A 21,719-nucleotide genomic window follows, 5' to 3' on the forward strand; every position below is an offset into this window, starting at 1 on the left:
TGTGAATAAAAAGCAAGCATATTTCCCAGTTGGCAGTGGAAAGTAGAATCTCTCGGTGTAGTGGAGGCTGGAACACTTTCCTTCAGGCTGTTCACTAAGGACAATGGATACAATATACACATTTTTTAAAAGTGAAAGAAATTAGTGCTGGGATAAAGGCCTCACTTGTTCGCATAGTGGAAACGTAATTTCTGGGCCTGAGTCTTTACTGATTTAGGACCTTCAGTTATAGAAAAAAATCATTTCAGGATTATTTCTTGCTAAAGAAGGAGCTGACTCCCAGTGACTGACATAAAATATCCATGTTAGCAAATAAGGCTGTCCTCATATTTTATTAGCTCAATTTCATGCTCTAAATAGTAGTGCAAATCTTATGTTCTGTGTCCAGACAATTGGAAACTGAAAACCAGTAATGATTGATCCAAATGCTAGTTTTTGTTTTTGCGGTTTTTGCATGAGTGTATTGTCTGCACGTATATAAGTGCACCTATGTCACGGGATGCCTGTAGAGGCCAGAAGAGGGCATTGAATCCCCTGGAACTGGAGTTATGGATGGTTGTTAGCTGCCATGTGGGTGCTGGAATTTGAACCCAGGTCTTCTGCAAGAGTGTCCAGTGCTCTTAACCACCACGCCATCTCTCCGGCGGCTAGTTTTTGTTTTCTTTTGAGAGACACGTACAGCTTTGCTCATATTTTGATGAATAGTACATAAATGTGTGATGCAGACAAATATAACTGACTCCCTTCGTTCTGATCTAATTCCAAAAAGGAGCCTCAGAGGACTGTAGGTCATGTCAAAGCTGACTGCAAAGCAATGTTGGTAGTAATGTTAGAAAACAAGCCCAGTGTTCTCCCAATTTCATCTGAAGTCACTTCCACAAATCTTACAACTGCATCCTACCTGTATCCCAATGCTAGGAGTTCCTTAAATCAATTGAAGTCACTTGGCATAGGTGGAAGGCAGCAGCTCAAATACAGCCCAAGCCCTCAGGGCGGTGGGTCAGGAGGCTGTTTATTTAGTGAACAAAATTACTTTTTTAAAAGAGATATTTAGTTATTATTTTTATTTTATGTGTATTGCCTACATTAAGGTAAGTCCACTTGTGTCATGCAATGCCTGCAAAGATCAGAAGAGGGCATCGGATCCTACAGAACTGAAGTTATGGATGGCTGTTAGCTGCCAGTTTAGGTGCTGGGAACCGAACTCGGTCCTCTGCAGAACAGTCAGTGCTCTTAACTGATGAGTCATCTCTCTAGCCCCCAAAATTCTTTAAAAGAATAAATCAAAACAAAAAGGTTCATATCTCAAATATTTTATTTTAAAGTTAAATGCATACATATGCATATATTCACCAGTCTGTCAACTGAGAAACACTTGATTTCACCCACTTTATTCTATTTTATAATCATTGATTTCCACTCCCATTTTGATTACTTACTTCCTTCGGTTATTTGAATTCAATTTGATCATCCTTTAAATTGTTTTACACTTATTTATTTATTTATTTGTTTATTTATTATTTATTTTGTGTGTGTGAGTGTGTGTCTCACAAGAGGGATGAAGAAGGCCAAGGACAACTTCCAGGAGTTGGTTCCTCTCTACCTCGTGGAACTTGGGAATCAAATTCAGGTCATCAGGCTTGGTGACAAGTGCTGAGTCATCTCCCAGCCTTGATCATCCAATTTTAGTTTCTTAAGGTAGAAACTTGGCTCAATGATGCTAAATTATTCTTATTTTGAAAATAGGAACAGTTAAAATATAGATGTCTTTCCTAACTACTGACTTATCTACATCTCACAAATTTTAAGCAATTTATGTTTCATTTGAAATCTGTTCTATCAAAATGCATAATTTAGAAGTGTCATTAATTTCTAAATATAAGTATTTCTAATTATGAAAGATTTTCTACATGTATTTTTATTATTGACTTTTAGATTAATGCCATCACCATCAGAGAATGTGTTCTATATAATTTAAATTCTTTTAAATGTGTTGAGACCTGATTTTTGGCCTCTGGTACAACTTGGCAAATATTCCAAGTGCGTATGAATAAAACACACATTTGCTCTTGGGATAGAATGTTTTAAAAGTGTCCAAACCAAGTTTATTGTGAATGTTGTTGTTGTTGTTGTTGTTGTTGTTGTTGTTGTTCTTCTTCTTCTTCTTCTTCTTCTTCTTCTTCTTCTCTCTCTCTCTCTCCCTCTCTTTCACTCTCTCTCCATATATAAATATATTTACAATATTCTAGCTAATTTCTAACTATAATTTTGTGTGTGTGTTTATTTTTCCTTCTAGTTTTAAAAAAATATCCTTTGAAGCTCTTTGGTCCTATTATACAGTCAAGACGAACTCTATTTTCCTGCTGAGTTATCCCCTTCGGATTTATAAAACATCTTTATCCCTGATAATACTCTCTATCCCAAAGACATTAATTCTACTATTTGACATTTTTTATCCAATCTGATAATCTCTGCCTTTAAAGTGTTTAGATTGTTGATAATTAATGTAGCTATCAATACAGTTGTGTTTAAATGTGTCGTCTTTTCTATTTGCCCCATCTGTTCTTGTTTTTTTTTTTATGATCGACTCCCACTCCCTGAGTTAACTGAGCAATTTCTAGACTTTCATTTTTATCTCCACTACTAACTTACCATCATAACTCTTTGTTTCATAGTTTTACTGGTTACTTCAGAATTTATGATAGTCATATTTAACGTATAGTCTATAGCCAGATGACATTATACACATTGACATAAAATGGAAAACCTGAGCAATAGCACACATCTGTTTTCTCTATCCTGTCCTGGGCACCGTAATTGACATATATTTTAGTTTTAGTATATCATGATATTTTTTCTATTTAAAATAGTATCTTTTAAAGAAATACAAATGCTAATGAGAAGAATCATGCTTTCTGGGCCTCTGCTACATGCTGTCTGTGGTCTTCCTGTTCCCTTATTTAGATTCAAGTTTTACAGGTGTTCTTTTTCTTCAATCTGTGGCCTTCTAGTAATGCTTACTATAAAATCTCCCACTGGCATATTTTCTCAGATTTTGTTTATATGAAACATTTTTAAGCTCAATTTTTAATTTTTATTCATTTATTTTGTGTGCATGCATGTGTGTGTACATGCATGTGCCATGGTTTACAAGTGGAAGTCATAGGACAACTTGCTGGAGCAGTTCTGTCCTTCTACCATGTGGATCCAGGGAATCAAACTCAGGCTGTCAGACTTGGCAGCACACTTACCTGCTGAGCCATCTTGCCAGCCCTGGAAAGTTTTTATTTAGCCTTTATTTTAAAAGCCTTCATAAGCCAGGTGTGGTGGTGCATGCCTTTAATCCTAGCACTCCAGCACCCAGGAGGCAGAGGCAGTCAGATCTTTATGAGACTGAGACCAGCCTGGTCTACATAGCCAGTTCCAGCCTATCTGGGGCTACAGGAAGACCCTGTCTCAAAAAACCCCAAATATTTTAATAGGCCTTATTTTTAGAGGAATTTTAATTCACAGAAAAGTTAAGCTGAAAATCTATTATAGCCAGGTGTGCTGGCTCATACCTGTAATCCCAGCCCTTAGGAGATGAGGCAAGAGGACTTCTGTGAGTTTAAGAGCAGTAAAAATAAAATGTGTATATATAATATATATTATATATATTTGTGTGTGTTCTATCTATCCTCTATCTGTTATCTATGTTTGCCAAGTACCACATTTCCCACATACATGTAAAGCCTCCATTCCTTTCCTTTCTCTTAGCATACTACACCAGATTGATCAAGAGTTATGATCCATGAGCCTGAACTGGTTCGTTATTATCCAGGTTTACAGATGTCCTCATGGTTTCACTCCTGGTGCTGTAAGTCTTATGCATTACACACACACACACACACACACACACACACACACACACACACAATGACTGCCTCAGTCTGTTTTGTGGTCCTATAAAAGAACGACAAAGTCTTAATGATTTATAAATGGTAGAGGTTTGGCTCACAGTTCTGGAGGTGAGGACTGAGGCTGTGGGGACTGCTCCTGGAGAAAGCCTTCTCGCTGTGTCTTCCAGGGTGGAATGGGAGGGCAAGAGAGCAGGAGATAGTAAAAGACGGAACTTGGGAGACTTTGAGTAATCTGCATAATATCTTCATGAGGATGGAACCATTCATGACCCAGAATTTCTCAGTAGGCACTTTACCTAACGCTGTTGCATTTGCAATGGGGAGTAGAGTTTAAACCATAAATATTTAAAATATTTTATTTATTTTTATTTTATGTGTATGAGTATATTGCCTGCATGTATGTAAGTGCATCCATGTCATGCAATGCCTGAGGAGGTCACAGTTTCAGTCCATGACTACTTGGCTATACTGCTTCTTGGTATATAGTAAGGTAGAGCATCATGGTGGTAAAGTGACTTTTTTCATGGCAGACCAGAGATAAAGAGAGGGGGAGGCAGAGGCAAGATAAAGCCCTCCAGAACATTCCACAAGTAACTTACTTCCTCCAAGTAGACCTTACCTCTAAATTTTTCCATCCTTTCCTAATAATGCCATCAAATAATGAAACCATCCATGGATTAATAAAGTGACCGCATCAAGTTCTTGTGATAATCAGTTCCCAATGATTAGACCAACTAGCTGTGGACTAGCCTTCAACAGAAGAGTCTTTGTTAGAGACCTTTCATATGTACCATATGTAAGCCCTAACAAGCTATTCCTCCTCTACCTCCTCTTCTTTCTCCTCCTTCTCCTCCTCTTCCTCCTCCCTTTCCTCCTCCCCCCCTTCCCCCCCAATCCTCCTCTGTTTTTTTGGTCTTTTTGAGACAGGGTCGCCTTGTAGTCATAGATGGCTTGGAATTCACTACGGAGACCAGGCTGTCCTTGATCTTACAGAGATCCACCCACCTCTGCCTCTGGAGTGCTGTGATTAAAGGCATGTCACCGCCCAGCACAAACTTCTTTTAATATATTTGTTTGCTTATCATTATAAATTCTTTATTGAAGTGTCTGTTTGGGTCTTTTGTCCATTTCTTAGTGAAGTTGTTCTTTTACCTACTGTTGAATTCTGAGTTTTGTATATTTTAGATAATTTTCCTTTATCAGTTATGTCTTTTAAAAATATGTTTTTACCATCTGTTATTTATCTTCTTGATGGTTTCTGTTGCAGGGCTAAAGAATTTTGCATTAATGAAGTCCAATATGTCAAGCAATTATTTTATAATTCCTGTCTTTAGAATTATAGCTAAGATATAATTACCACAACCAAGTTCATCTAGAATTCTTCCTGTGTCATCTTCTACGAATTGCATAGATTTTTCTTTTACATTTATGTCTGAGGAAGCCAAGCATGAGAATAGTTTAGTAACCTGAGATCCCACTTGTGTTAAGTTACAAACAGCCCCGCTGTTCTAATAATGCAGTTGACAGACTAACTCCTTTATCCGCACACACATACTATGCAGCAGTCCCCAAACAATGCACCTCCTAACTTATACCTCCACCCTCATCAGGCTACAGTACACCTCTCTCTAAACAATGGGGCAAATTTCTCCTCTCCTAACAACAATAAAATTTAGACAGATTGTTATCAAGCTCAGAGTCAGGCATTACCAGGTTCCAGCTACCAGTAACAGGTCTGTGATATATTCTGAGTTAATTTTGTGAAATCTGCAAGTTCTCTGTTTAGATGACTGTCTTTTGGATGTGTGTACATTAGTTATTTTTCTCATTGTTATGACCAAAAATATCTTGTAAAAAACAACTTAAGGAAGGAATGAATTATCTTGGTTCATAATTGGAGGGTATAGTCTGTCAAAGTAGGGAAGCTGTCGTGGCGGGAGCCTGAGGCAGCTGATCACATTGCAGCTACAGTCAGGAAGTAGGAAGAGGTGAATACTGGCACTCAGCAGGCTTGCTCCATTTTTTTCTTCTTATTCAGTCTAGGACTGGGGCCCATGTGATGGTGCGACTCCCATTTAAGGTAGATCCTCGCTCCTCAGCTAAAACTCTTTGGAAACACCCTCATATATGTACAGATACACCCAGAAGTGTACAGCTTAGAATGTTCTAAATCCAACCAAGTTGACAAGGGAGAAGAATTGCCATCATGGATATCTGGTTGTCACAGAATCTAATAAGGAAATTTTGTTTCTAAATTGTGCTGTCATTGCTTCTTGTTAAAGATCAATTGTTATTTGTGTAAGTTTTATATTTCTAAAATATAAGATTAACCTAGGAAATGGAATAACTGGATTCAACTTATTGTTTATGCTTAAGGCTAAAATTGTCCAAAGTTAAATAAATGTTCTTCAAACATCTCTGAGCAGCATGTGTTAAGAAGTAACTGATCTCCACCAACAGGATATTATGTTTCTTTTTTTAAAGAATCAAGAACTATAGTCTGAATATATTTAAAATGTGATGATCTAAATGTCAACAAATACTTGCATTTCAGAATGATTTCCATAATAAATCTTCAGTTGTTATTTTTTATCAAGTGAAAAAAAGTAAGAAAGTAATTTTATTTCACTGTGTTGAACCAAAATTTTAAGATTATGATGTCCCTCAGAGAACAGCCTAAAACTATCTTGAGCACATAATCTCTCTCTACCTCTAAAACAGAATTCAGGCTGTCTATGTTGTCTCCCCTACTCTGTGCATAAGTAGGCCAAACTTCCACAGGAAATTGAGTTCTGTTTTTAACTATTTTGACCAATCAAGTCCCATGATAACAACTCTGAGCTCAGAAAAAGTGACTAATTTTTCTGCTTGGTAATTCTTTTTTATTTTTTAAATAAAACTCTCAAACTGTTCATGACAGGTTTCCTACTTCAAACAACATGAACAGACAGCAATGACAACATAATGGATCAACTGCATGTTGACAGTGGATGAGGTGTTAAACTAAGAGCTTTGTGTAAAGATTATTTAAACTCTAAGAAATATTTTATATGATCACAGTTATTTTCACTTACAGTTGAATAAACTGATCTAAAAAGAGATTAAGGAAAATGATAGTTCAAGATAGTATAGTTCATGTTGTATAACAATTTTTTATATTGCTTTACAAAGAGAAAATATATTCAATACCTAGTCCTCATGTTTTATAAGTAGATCCAACTCTTAAATTCCTAGGGGTGGATATTCAATATTCTTTTTGTTTTGTTGATGAAAAATTCAATGAGATATCCATATCCTGAGGTGAGAGATTGCATGCTTGGGTGATTATATGAAGTAAGGACCTGGGATCTAGGTCAGCTGGTCTTTATTCATGCATATTTCAAAGATTTGGAATATACAGGTTAAGTTTATCTTAAGAATAACACCAGTGGGGGCTGGAGAGATGGCTCAGAGGTTAAGAACACTGTTTTTGAAGAAGACCCGGGTTCAAATCCCAGCACCCACATGTCAGCTAACAACTGTCCTAACTCCACTTCCAGGGGATTCAACAGCCTCTTCTGTCCTCCGTGGGCATTTCACAACACGAATACACCTATCTACATGTAGGCAATGCACATATACACATAAAAAAATAATAACACCAGTGACGTTTAATTCAAAACTGTGTAAAGAGAATCACTATTTGATTGTGTCTACCACTATGAATCTCATTGGACTGCAACTCTGTGACACTTTCTAGTTTGTTGGCCTTCTTTGATTATGAATCTTGGCTGGGTTATGATTGCCATGTTTAAGCTGACTCTAAGTCATGGACTCCATGATCCATGTTTCTCTTTTTCTTGTATTTCAAGTCACGTCAATGAAAAAGAATGGCATATTGACTATTTTGTTTACCAGTTTGATTTAAAAAAATTAATTCTCCATAGTTCCTTCTGCAAATCTGTGATGAATATTATCCATAGCCAAACAGTTGATAAGACCTGGTCTCTTGGTCAGTCTGGCTAACTTAATTTGCTTTACTTTGTTTTTTTTGGTCCTTATGTTTTTCCACTTTCTCCTCCTTACCTGCTTCTGGGGTTTCATCCAGTTGGAAAGGAAAATTCTTAACATCAAGTGACTAATAGAAGTACGACCATACCATGCACTAACAGCACCGTAGAATGACCCCCTCTAGTGGGAAGCTTCAGTACCTAAAAAGAGATTCCTTCCTAGGTGGAAATACACCCCAAACTTTAGAGAGCTGCTGAAATTTGGTAGTATCTGTATTCAACTTATTTATTGCAGCTAAATATTTAAAAATCATAAGCTTTTTTGGAAAAAAATGAACAGTAAGCGTTTATCTCTGAAAAGACTAACTATACAAATTATTTCTCAAAGTGTATGCTTCTAAAGTCAACAGCTTGAATTTTTGTTTTTGTTTTCCTGTTTTGTGTAACTTTAATTAAAATTTAAAAATAAAGAAATGATATAATGGTCTCATATCAATAGTCTCATATAAATAGTCTGCAGAAAGTGAAACTTGCAAAAGGAATTGACATTACTTACACCCCAAGAGAAATAATTACCTTGCATCAAATTCAAAATGCATTGTTTCTTGCATTACAAATGTTTGGGAAAGTGCTGTCCATTGGACAGCACTCTAGAGCTGCTGTGTACCTGCACTGTCACAGCTACACTGTGCCTTGAAAGAGTTGACATTAGTCACACAGTGTCTCTACAGAGATCCTTGGAATGAGGCAAAGAAGGACAGAAATTTCTTGAAAAAAGAAACTAGAGAACTGATGCAAAATATGAATCTCAAATTCTCACAGTAAAATTTAAATTTATTTACAAATGAAAGATGTTGATATTGCTTATTATGCTATCTTTGTTTGAAAATCACCTTGAATAAATTTAAGAGCTAGTAAGCCATGATATATTTGTTTTAATAAGGGAGAGTATATCTTTCCTCTGTTATATAAATGAATCAAATTTGTTTTGGAAATTAAAAATGTAAGGTACTCCCAATGCCTCCTTCCTTCCTTCCTTCCTTCCTTCCTTCCTTCCTTCCTTCCTTCCTTCCATTTTTCTTTCTGCAATAAGAACATATTTTATTTTAATATTTTATTTATTATTTTTATTTTTATGTGTATGAGTGCATTTCCTGAATGTATGTAAGGGCACTCATGTTGTGCAAGGCCCACGGAGATCAGAAGAGAATGTTCAATTCCCCTGGAACTGGAGTTACAGATGATTGTCAACCACCATGTGGGTGCTAAGAATCAAACCTGGGCCCTCTGCTGGAGCAGCCAGTGCTCTTAACCACTGAGCCATCTGTCCTGCCCTAAGAAAATATTTTATTATGCCATTTTTATAGAATAAAATAGTTTTGAATTCCAAATACTTAATTGCCCCAACCCAGTGTTGCCTCAGTTGTACAAAGTGCTGGGAGAATGCTCAAACCAATATTCATAGGTAACTACAAACTATTTTGGGGTAGCATAAAAGGATGTTTTCCCCTAACAGCAAGGTGTAACAGAAATTTATCAGGCTTAGGGTAGTTTCATATTTTTATAATGATCATTTGTTTGTGAAACATAACTGACCACCAAGTAAGGAGCCAAGCAGCAACCTAATTCCCTCAGATATGGGGATGAATTCACTTTGCTTCCTGGCAGTTGGGTGACATGAGATAAAAATATATGACAGCACTTTGAGCCAAGAACTATTAGAGGTACATGAGCAAAATTGACCAAAATTGTGAATTCTAGAAGAGGATGAAGCATAGGCATTCTAAGCACATAAATCAGTAGGCACATGAAGAGTCATGACCTAGGCCTATAGCCACAGCAAGGACAGATGGAGAGAAACTGCAGCAGGCAAGGTGAGAGGAATGCCCACCTTCTCTTTAGCGCACATTGTTCAGGGAGGTCTGTATCTGCATTGATAATGTCCCTGTCTATCTGCCTAAGATTTAGAATAACAGGAATGGAGGTATGGCATGTCACTATCTGATCTGAGATGACTCACTCACCTAAGGTTTTGGCAGGCACTCAAGGTTGTCTCCCCACTTCTGGCCACACCTGGCATGGTTTCTTCACTCTGGTGCCTTCCTGCTTCCTCCAGGGAGCCACTTTGGGGAAGGAAGGGTTGAGATTCTCCAGTGCACTCTTCTCTCTGATCTGTTTCAATCTGAATCAAAGGCACATCCCTTGAGTGCAGCAACTGCCTAGGGTGTCTGGGAACACCAGCACTGTGGCATGAGAAAGTTTCTTTTCTAGAATCAAAGCCATCAAGATTCGTAACAGGAGCTGTTTTGTTTGGAGATGACTCTGGAGAATGTTTGCTTTCCTTAACAACATCCTTTTTTGGGTAATCGACAGACTCTTGCAGGATCAGAGTTGGACCCCTGTGCACTCTGCGGGTGGCTAATCTGTTTGCACACTTCTCCATTTGCAGAGAAACACCAGGACCAGGATTGGCGTCATCTGCTTCATGGTTATCCACAATAATCTTGTTCTTTCTCATCAGAGCCTCAATGGAGCTGGCCCATGTCTCATGAATTAGCATGTTTGTGATCTGGTCTGTCCCACTTCTTCGATACAAGCAGGAGTCAGACTTGCAGAGTCCAGATGAGGAAGCTCTACTGACCGGCTGTATGTTTAGGAAATCTTGAGGGCAGTTTTGGGCAAAGCCATCTAAGGAATTGGCTTTGATGGGTGCATTCACAGTTAACCTGGAGCATGGGGATCTGCTATCGGGCATGGATGACTGTCTGTAGCATAGTGGGGATCTTGAAGAAGGAGACAGTAAGCCAGTGGTCCAATCCTGGCTGTTCTGTCTGGAGGAGGTGCTATCTTTGCTTTCTCTGGCAATGTCCCTCAGCATGTACCTGTAGAACTCCTCTGTTATGCTCTCTGTGCTGGACTGCTTAGAGGGACAGCTTGGCCTCACACTGAGGTGCTCATTTTTCTGACATGCCTGCTGCATTGCTGAGCCTAGAATACTGCTGGCATTCTTGCCAGCATAGTAATCCAGCAATAACTCGAATCCTCTCCCTTCATTTTCCATCTGGTTCACCATGAACCTGGAAAACTCATCGGTGATGCTCTCACAGCTCGACTGTTTGGAGACAGAGCTGGCCCTGCTGACTGGCTGGCTTAAGGTACTCATTAAACCCAGGCTATTTACATAGACCCTGGCTTCAGAGTCCTCCTCTGGAATGCTTTCACAGCTGGAGGCCTTCAGCCTGTTCCACCTCTCACCACCTAGGAGCCTGTTCCGGGAACAGCTCTGGGCTTGCCACACACCATCCACCATGGAGAACTCGGTTAGGTTCATGATCTTGGCTGCTACTTCATTTGCAAAAGTACTGACAGAATCAGGGATGTCTTCGAGGTTCATAGACTCATCCATGACCCTGTTCATCAGCTTCTCTTTCAGCTCAGGGTGCTCATCAGTTTTCCTCTTGATTTCGCTGAGGCGAGGTGGCTTGTTCCTCACAGTGCATCCACTGCCCTGGATTTCCTTCTTCCTCTTCAAAGATCGGCACGGAACGTTGGGTGTCACTAGAAACTCAGTCCCTCTTTGCCATGCACAAAACCAAGGCTGCTTTCCACTGGAGTTGTCAAGGCAGATTGCTGCGATTTCAGTTGCCATGGAGACAACAGTCTCTGCTAATTCTTCTGCAAAGTCTGTAATGCAGTAGGCCTCCTCGGAGCATCTTGTCTGAGGTGTAGACTGAATGGGAAACGTGAGGTCATCCCCCGACAAAGGCAGCTTAACTTGGACTTCATTGCTTAAGGATGTGGCACAATTGTACTTTTCTTGGATGTTTGGATCCATACTGTCCTCCTCTTCTTGGGAGCTGCTGCTGCACCTGCCTGCTCTTGGTCCCTTTACTGCTTCTGTTGAGACTCTCCGTTCACAGCCACCATAACCGAGTCTGTGCTGAGGGTCCTTTGTGTCTTCGCCCACCATTCCTTTCAGATATAAGTCCTTGGGGACAGTTTTAGCAGTCGATGAATCAAGCACTCTGTGATGGCATGACAATTCAGATTGCAGCCTGGGGTTGTTGAACAGTCCTGGTTTCGCCCCAACCTTGTCTTGCTTTGGAGGCATCTCCTCTACAAGATCAGTGATGACAAGACTAGTGCCCCGTGGATTGCTAAGTGGATGGCCACTGGAGCATGCTGGGGCTTTTATCCATGCTTGGCCGGCAGCAGCCTGATCAAATGGCTGGCAACCTTGGGACTCTGTGTCTGTCCATCTGATGGTCTCCTTACAAAGGACACTGGGATGCTCACCAAGCTGTACTATGTGGCGCATCTTCTTGAACGTGAAGCACAGCACATTGTGGATCAGCTGATTTGCACTTTCCATTAAGGCATCCAGAGTTTCACATGGATGCCTGCCATCACTGGGTTGAATTATTTTGTTTTGATGGTGAACTTCATCAATGGAATGCTTTAAGATAACATTGGACAGGGTCTGTGCCAGTTCATTCCTTAGGATATTTTCTGAGCACAGGGTCTGGGTTTTGGAAGTGGTTTCTATGATCCTCCTGTTCAAGGACTCCATGAGCTCTGCAGTGCTTCCGTATGTGTCAGGCCTCCCTAAAACCAGAGCAGCCTCCCTAAGCAAGGCCTCTGCAATGGCTTCCTTCCCCAGCTCCATGCTCCCCTCTGTCGCTAAACTGAAAATCGATGGTATTTCTTCAGAAGCTCCAGATGTGGACAAGAAGCCACTTGTGGTTCCAGGACAGGTCACTTCTCTTTCACCCAGGCCACAGACAGCAACGGCACTTGCCACCTGTGTCATGCCACACAGAGCTGATGGAAAAGAGTATTCACTTATGGAAGGTTCCTTGAGTTCTTGGGGTACTTGAGTTTGCAGCACCCCCCTGCCTCTCTGAGCACAGTTGGATATCAGGGGTTCTTGCTCCATGGTGAGTCTCTCTGTGGCCTGTGGACTGGAAATGGTTCCAATCACAGTGGCTGCACAAGCTAGTGCGACTTCCAGAGCACTTTGAGGGGGTCTGCTGGAGCTCTCTCCAGACAGGATGCCTGAGGTTTCAACAGAAACTTCCATTTCAGGCCAGGAGGAGACCACTGGTTCAGGGGCAGTGTCACCGCCATCCGGGCTCTGCACAATGACGATTTTGGGGAGCTCATTCCATGAGCGAGGGACCACCATATCTTTTGTGGAACAGCTACTGGGAAGTAGAGCACTTCCCCTAGAGATGCTGATGGCAGATTCCTGGGGGAGTGTGGGCTGAGACTGAGATAGTCTGATGAATGCGTCTTGCAGCACAGACTCTGCTAAGTTTGTAGCATACTCCCCAGTCGTGGTTTCTCCATTTGGAACTGGCGGAAGAGAGTTCTGGGTATCTTCACCGTCTCTGGGCTCTAGGTTGCTGCCCTGATCGGTAACCGTGCCACATGAAGAAAGCCCGTCCTTCTTAACCATCATAGAGAGATAAGCATTACTGGGAATATACAGTGCTGGAGAATTTTCTACTTGTCCCTTAAGATTTTTGGAATAATAATGGTTAGTGGGTAGTTGCTCGTTCCTTGCTGGTTCACCTTTCTCCTGAGACAGCTTGGCCGCAGGACCGAGGCTTTGAAAGGCTGTGCCATTCACTATGTTCTCCTTTGATCCTTCTGTTTTAATCAGGGGCATACAGTATTTTCGAATGTATTTGTCCTCCACAGCATAATGTAGCTTTTCTTTGTTGTGATTCCATTCTTCCTGGGTAGTTTCCTTTGGCTTTTTACTTTCTGAAACATTAGTTGACACATTTATATTTTCAAAACCTAATGAAGAGAAATTGAGGACCACCATTACCTTCTGGATAGCAGATTCGAATGGGTCCAAACTAACAATTACTTTCTAAAACTGTATTAAGGCATCCAGCTATCTTTTTGTCCTTCAAATATAGTATGTGGGTATTGAGTCAAGAAAATAAACATGAGAAGGCTGTTGAATTTCATTATGGGTTTCAGTGTGGCACACAAATGCAGGGGTCAGGGTAGAAAGTATTTGGGACTGACGGGGAAAGTAACACAGACAAATTCATCTCAGAGAACAGAGAAGAGATGGAAGGAAGTTCATAGCCACCTTAGTACAAAGATTTGCACTGAAGTTTGAATAGGACCTGCCTGAGAAACAATGGCAATTTCCTTCCCAAAGTGACTTAGGTGGGAGAGGAACCCATTTATTGAGCTCTATTAATGAGTCAATAGAAGGACTGAACAAATAAGTGCTAAGTATTTTCCTGGGTCATTTCTTTCTAGCCCCCAAACAACCATTAGCTACAGGCATTGTTGAAAATGAAGCTCAAAGGACAGTCTCAGAGCGGCAGCTCTGGGATTCAAATCCTAGTCAGCCCAACTTGGTTCCAACTAATAATACTGCCTTTTATGGAAGTTTCAGGGGGCAGCCTCACAGGGATAGACTCTTTCTCTTGGCAGGTAGGAAGGTTTCCCTTTAAAGTGCACAGATTTCCTCAGCATCCCTAAGGCATCTTTTAGGAGCCTGTACCCATCCGACCATTAAGCCCGCTTAAATGCATTAGTCAGCATCTTCCTAAAACCTAAGCAAGTAAAGACTGTGATGTGTCAGCCAACTTGATGTGGCCTGAAACTTTCCTGAACTCGATTATTCTGAGAGTTTTAGAAGGTGACGAATTTTAGGACGTTCTTACCATTCCTGTATTCCTCCACCTCACTTTCTTCCTCCAAGTGCTCAGAGGCAGTAAGAAAATCTTCCTCAATTGAAGATAGGGAACAGTTCGTGTCATCCTCCAGCTTTAAGATGCTGGTTTCCGGGTGGAGCTGCCGCTCCTGTACCAGTTCTAGACCAATCAAGAATTTATTGATTTCAAAGATGATGCAGTTGGTACTGTTTGGTTTGTTTCCTCTTGCACATTGGACCAAGCAGATATCTGGCAGCCAGGGGCACTAAAAGCAGAAAGAAAAGAAGACACTGTTCAAAGGGGGCAGTAAACAACTACTTCTGACCTTTCTCTCACCACAAACCTCTCCTACTAAAAGCAGTGGGGCTCTTAAAAATATTTGAAATATTTTCAGAGCTTCTGCTGATGAACCGTTAGAAAAAAAAAATCAGTCACATGGCATTTCAGAGCACAGAGTACTTAGGGGGAAGTTTTCTTAGAGGACAATAGACCAGATATATCACATATTTTAGATTTCTCCAATGAAAGCAGAAATTGAACTGTTCCAAGTTCAACAGGCAAGGAAAATTTTATTTGACTATTGAAATAGAGGAGGCAGAACTCAGACCATTTCTCCACTGAAGCAAAAGGCAAGAGGGATTTTAGAACATCTGTGTTTGCTCAATAGCTTTACACAAGGGAAAAGTAAAATTTCTGTTATCTTCATGATAATTGGAGCCAGTGGCCGACAGAGATTAGGTGCCCACTTGCCGGCAGAGCCTGGGACAGGGGCGCTAATTTCCTTGATGATTGGTTTCAAAGACATGGCTTTCAGGTTCTAGAAAAAGAAAATATTGGCTTGTAAAACTGTAAGGAAATATTTAAATGAGATTTCCATGTAAAATGGGCAGACAGACGATCCACAGTGATACCCTTTGTGGATGTAATGTCTTCTGTAGACGGAGGCCAGAGGACGGCGAGGAGGAAGCTTCTCCAGAGAAGAGAGGAGGTGGTTGTAGAGCGGGTGTGCAGATCATCTCTTGCTAAATGGAGATTGCTTCTCTGAGCAATATCTTTTGCTTGATGAGAGTGAGTAGAGCCTCTGTCAGCATTTTGGATGTGTAGTAAGTGTTCTATCAACTGCACTCAGGGTTCCTGCTATCCTGAAGACCGGGCCAACATGAAATGCAAAGACACCAGCTCCAAGTGGACTGATTATCTCTAAGCACTAGTATAAAAATTATATAATAATACCTACCATTGTTTTAGAGGCTTTTTTTCACTTTATTTAGCTTCAATCCTTAGATTTTCATTTACTTCTGAAAAGACTATTAAGAAAGTATATTTTCTTTCTAAAAATATCAAACTTGTATAATAGTGCACATTTAATAAAAATGCTTTTTGTAAGTATTACTCTTCTGTTCATATTGCTTACTGGGTGTTTTTAAATTTTATATCCTCTAATGTGATCACAATTTTATGATGTCGGTGGTTCTATTGAACTTTTACAAATAAGAAAGTGAAGGCACAGGAAAGCGAACCCATCCTTCCAAGTTTACACAAGAACACAGCAGTGGAGGCAGCATCTCTGAGCAGCTACACAATCAAGGATATATGATTACTTAATAATAAGTCCTTTCCATTAATTAATCAAATTGCTTAGAATTATGAGCCTTGCAATTTGAAGATAAAATATCTCTGAAAGGATATATAACAGAGCTTTAGTGATATTTTTGTAAGATATTAGATTTTTTTTCTTAACCATTTTGTCTTTTTTTTTTTTTAACCAGCAAACACTTGGTTTAAATAATGTGCTCTTCTTTCCGACAAGCTGTACTTCAACGTAGGATGTGCTGTTCTGTTTCATGGAAGGGTAGGCCCAGACTCAGAAAGACCCAATTCCTTTAATTTCAAGTCCTAATAGTGAGTACTCAGGAATACGGCGTCTCTCTGGCTTACGGAATTCAAATTATTGTAAACTGTGGGATTTGTCCTTTGTCAATGCAAACTGCTACACCAGTGTGCAGATACATGCTAAGGCCAGGGCCGGTGAATACTGCTTTCTTTTTGCCATGATTTAGTATAAATGGGACTGAAGATTTGGCTTGAGAGTTAGTTATCTGTAGATTAATTTGTTATATTGGAGAGCTTCACCCTAGATAAATAAGGCCCTTTAAAACTGTTCTGGTAGATGTTCATTCCCTGGGGACAGAGGGAGAGAGAAGGCGGAGATAGAGACCCAGTAGTGAATGATTTATAAAACAGACTGGAATTTTTTTTCCTCCTCCTCATTGTTTTGCTGAATATAAAGGAAACTTAGAGCTGTTTTCAATGTAATAGATTTCATATGGAATTTTCATACATATTTCATTTTGGTTTATTTCCCCTCCCCTCACCTGCTTCCCCTCAACTTCCTGCCCCCCTTTCCTCCTGCTGTATTCTTTTGCCCCCAGTATTCTTCTTTCCCCTTAGTTCATGCTAGTAGGAAAATGCTGTAAAGCAGAGGAAGAAGGATCGTGAGTTCGAGGCCAGAATGGTGATTTATATAGTAATAAATTATAAATTATATATATATATTATATCAGAGGATGACAGCAGAGAATGGAGAGATGGCTCACTGGGTAAGAGCACTGACTATTCTTCCAGAGGTCCCAAGTTTGGTTTTCAGCACCCGCACATAGCTAACAGACATCCGTAACTCCAGTTCCAGGAGATCCAATGCTCTCCTTTTGCCTCTGTGGAAATTTTACTCATGGGTGTCCTTGCATATACGCAGGCAAAACGCATATTCATAAAATAAAAATAAACATATAAATCCTTTAAAAGATGACAATATTTCAGTTCCTACTTTACTTATATCTTTCTTTTTCTTTTTTTCCTGGCACTGTTATTCTTCTGGCCCAGGAAATTTCTTTTCCATCCTTGAAGCTATGTTGTTTATTTACTATCTTGGGTAATTTGGTATTTTTTTTCAAACCCAGAGGATTGTATAAGAATTAAAATTTTGGTCTTTTTCCTAAAAGAGAAGAGAATTCTGATTTTGAATATTTACTAGGCTTTGTAGAAAACAAAGCAAAATAACCAGTGCTCATGATCTCAAGCCCAAGTGCAACTAGGCACCATAAATCTGAGAGTTGATGCAAAGGACATTCCATCAAACTCTGAGCGGTGATACTTGGGAGAAATACAAATGAGGTTGTTGTGAAATACAAGGTAATTATTGGCTCTTATGATATGGGAACTCCCACGTAGCAGCTGTCTTGGGTTCATATTGATCTGGCTGCAGAAAACTTATCACTGAGTGAATGACTTATGAAGAACTCAAGTTTCTTACCTGTGAAACTTCAAAATCTGCCTGGAGATTTCCAGAAGCTAACCCACTTAGGAGGACGATTTCGTTTTCTTTGGGCTGTTGGACATTCATGGAGTTGATAAGTTTTGGAAGATCTGGTGATACGTTGACCAGTTTCTGTGGGTGAAACTCTATTAGTTCAGGTGAGTTCTTTACCCCTCCAAAATGATACTTCCACACAGTTTCATATGAAAAAACGATCTACAGTTTGCCTAGCACACTAGCTAATGATGAAACTGCCAGATTAAATAGTGAGAATTAAGATTGGGATATAAAATTTAAGCCTTAAAAACTCTTTGGTTTTATATTTTCCAAAGTGAATATTTAGCAGTTACTATCATACAATAGGAATAAACAATAGTTTGGAAAAATGTTTCCCTCTTAAGACTTTGAGTAAAAGGAATTGTTTCCTAGTAGTCTTCTTTTCTAAACACTCAACAATAATACAAGTTATGTCTAATACTGACTTACTTTGACTGTGTAATAAGCACTTTGGCAAAGATTACATATCCTATTCCATTTAATCCTTAACAACTTGTTTTCACCCTCTCTGCTCCATCTTTAATGGACTCTACATAACACCATCAAATAAAATTGCTTGTACATGGTCCTTTGGAAAACCTCCAGTGCTCCATGAATGATAGTATTTGGAACTTGGTGAAGTTTTTTAATGGGCAATCTGTGTGAGTAACTGAATTTGAGAAGTAATTCAGCAATACCGGGAAAAATATTATAGGATAATGATCCCAAGAATTATGTTATAATGAGGTACTGGGTAACTGAGCACTTAGCATCAATTAATTGAAGACTTTGTGTACTATTGAGTGATAACCTAACTACTGATAGCCTGCTGTTATAAATGAAACAGTATCACAGCAAAGGATGAGGAGAAGCCCCCTTAGCTTTGCTGTCATGGATTTAAACCAGGGATTCACAAACATGGATGATCTTGAGAAAGCCAGCTGTTACAAGGCACAAAATGTTTGGGCTCAGGATGAGTGTAAGACAAAGGAGAAAAGTCAGTGATAAAATGTGATGAAAACACCTAGAGTAACCTTGGAACCAGAGGGAAGGTCTGGCCCACGTCACTCGAGTCATAGTATAGATAGCTGGTAAGAATCATCTCAGACCATGTGTTTGAAAGTGAAGGACAGAACTACTACTTTAGGGTGCTGATGTGTAAGAGGCGGCACTCTCCTGGACAGCTTTGCAGGCAGGTAAAAGTGAGTCTCAAGAGTCTAAGAAGGGCAACAGCAGCAGCAGGCCCAGGTCGGGGAAAGGGCAGCGATGAAGCCAGCTAGAGGATGCATCTACAGAGAGCATCACGGGCGGATGCTGGCCCTTGTAACCAGTTCCTGGGGATATTGATATGAATGTGGTACCTGCTGCAGATGTTCTGTACTGCAAGCATCCTTGCTTACATCCAGATTCACAAAACAGACCTGCAATAGAAGGCAAATACAGGCAATTCCGTGACAAACCCATTAGTTCTTTTAGAAAAGAAAACACTAGAAAATCAGTCTACAGAAATTACTTCAAGATCCTAGACGTTTTATATAGCTTGACGTAGAAACCTTTCCTTCACTTGGGGTCTTCTACATATATTTCTAACAGTTTTTTCATGCTTCCCAACTATCGTGTCCAATGCCTTCCTCCTTTTATTGACCAACATAGTAAGTAGTACAACAGCTGGTTTTGTTGGACTTAAGGTATAGTCATAGCAAAATCTTCAGGTCCATGCTATCACTGAATCTCATGAAATGGAAAACAAGGAAGAAAGGGTGTTTAATGCTTTGAGCCCCTGCTCCAATCACAGTGAGGGCTGCTCTGCATTTTCTCCTTCCCCATCTTCCTGCCTCCACTCTACTCACTTGTAATACGGCGTGTGGCTAGTGGATTTCTCTCTGCCTGGGTACTTGAGTCTATTTTAATTTATTTAGTCATATATAGGTTGCTTCTTGGTAGGTCATTGTAGATAAATACCTAAACAAATTAGTTTACAATAATTGGTACACTACTAAATATTATTTTCAAGTAACAATGAAGTAACTTGTTATGATTAAAATTCCAAACATATCACATACATACAAAACTACTATCTATGGTTGTGCAGGGAGAGAAGATTATGGAAAATATTCATAAAAGTTAAAAAGCTTTTGTTGAGCCTACAATGGGATAGGTACCCCTAGTAGGTCATAAGGCAGGAGGAATGCTTAGAGGTAAAACACATCAAGTAACACAGAAGAAACGTCTGCCTGCAGTGCAGACCTAGAGGAAAGGAAATATTAGAAATAAAGTCCGAGAAGAGCTCTATTAAATGAGCTGATGTGAATGAGGCTTAATACTTTGCTAAAGGTTTTCCAAATGTTTTCATTTTTAGCTACCTGATTTGACTATGTAAACACAGAACATTCCTTGTCAGGCAATTTAGTAAGATGCTTGAACCTATTAGATCCCTGCAGTTCTGTGGAGTCTTCTGTTTTCAGCTACTTTATGTGGGCTCATGATTTTCAGAGTCCACCCTTTTCAATTTGAGATTTTAGAAAAGAACCCATTATTGTAAGCTTTGGAAACTAGGACAGTGTACACACTGCTGAGGTACAAAGCGGATCACTGGTGCTTTGCTCCCAGATGTGATTTATTCAAATTTCATGGACTCACAAGATTCATCCAGTGCACCCTAGGATGTTGTACCTGCTTGTTGAGATAATTTTATGGGGTGGGGGAGAGAGAGATGGGGAGAGAGAAAGGGAGAGGGAGGGGGAGGGGAGGGGGAGAAGGAGAGGGAGAGGGAGAGGGAGAGGGAGAGGGAGAGGGAGAGAGTGCTGTGAGATGCACCTTCATTTTTATTCAGAGGTTGTTTCCTCTGGATAATATGAAGGGAGAATTGGAAGAACAGTCATGAGTCCCACTGCAGATAGCACCTATGCAGGCAGGCACAGTAGATGGAAACAGTTCATGATCTAGAACCATTTGAGGCTTCATATAATGATTGCAACTTTGACCTTGGAAGACTGAATCAATATCCATTAATGCTCAGGAGGAGGTATTTTAATGCCATAGAAGATGCTGAATTGATGAGACAATTTTCTACTCACCTCAAGAAAAAGCCTATATACATCACAAAACTCTTGTTGTTAAGTATTACCATAGGAAAAGGCAAATCAGAGACCACTAAAAGCCATCTAGAGTAGTGTCCTCCAACAGACTTCAGTTGTATAGGACAAATTCTCTTCTCATTTGTTCTGAACTGTGATATTAAATTCTGCTTACATATGTCAACCACTTGCTTATACTTGGCATTCAATATTTCAGTTTCTGTTTTGGTGGTAGGGTATTAAGTCATTGTTTTTAGGGCTATCTATCTATCTATCTATCTATCTATCTATCTATCTATCATCTATCTATCATCTATCTATCATCTATCTATCTATCTATCTATCTATCTATATTTCTCTATCATCTGTCATCTGTCTACTTAGTACCATTGTGTCTACAGTCTATCAAATACCTATGTACGTACCTTTTCTTTCTATCTATCTATCTATCTATCTATCTATCTTCTATCTATCATCTATCACCTCTCTATCATCTATCTATCTATCTGTCTGTCTATCTATCTATCTATCTATCTATCATCATCTATCCATCATCATCATTTATCCTCTATCATCTATCATCTCTCTATCATCTATCTATCTATCATCTCTCTATCATCTCTCTATCATCTATCATCTCTATCTATCTATCTATCTATCTATCTATCTATCTATCTATCATCTATCATCTTTCTTTTTTATATATGTTATTTTTA

At 39.6% G+C, this 21,719-nt stretch overlaps 1 protein-coding gene across 5 annotated transcripts in view; it reads right to left on the reverse strand.

The window, feature by feature from the left end:
* The window catches only part of Sphkap (SPHK1 interactor, AKAP domain containing), a 153,343-nt gene that overhangs the window by 21,940 nt on the left and 109,684 nt on the right, over positions 1-21,719 (reverse strand). For 4 of the 5 annotated variants that reach the window (XM_008825865.1, XM_008825863.1, XM_008825861.1 and 1 more), the window contains exons 3-6: positions 19,288-19,347; positions 17,888-18,022; positions 14,584-14,839; positions 9,913-13,693 (exon numbers count right to left, since the gene is read on the reverse strand). In XM_008825865.1, the coding sequence (XP_008824087.1) occupies positions 9,913-13,693; positions 14,584-14,839; positions 17,888-18,022; positions 19,288-19,347 (4,232 nt within the window). The remainder of the gene's footprint in view (positions 1-9,912; positions 13,694-14,583; positions 14,840-17,887; positions 18,023-19,287; positions 19,348-21,719) is intronic. The other variant, XM_008825864.2, reaches the window with a different exon arrangement.

This window comes from Nannospalax galili, unplaced genomic scaffold (genome assembly GCF_000622305.1).
Source record: "Nannospalax galili isolate Female #2095 unplaced genomic scaffold, S.galili_v1.0 scaffold127, whole genome shotgun sequence".
NCBI classification, from domain to species: Eukaryota; Metazoa; Chordata; class Mammalia; order Rodentia; family Spalacidae; genus Nannospalax; species Nannospalax galili.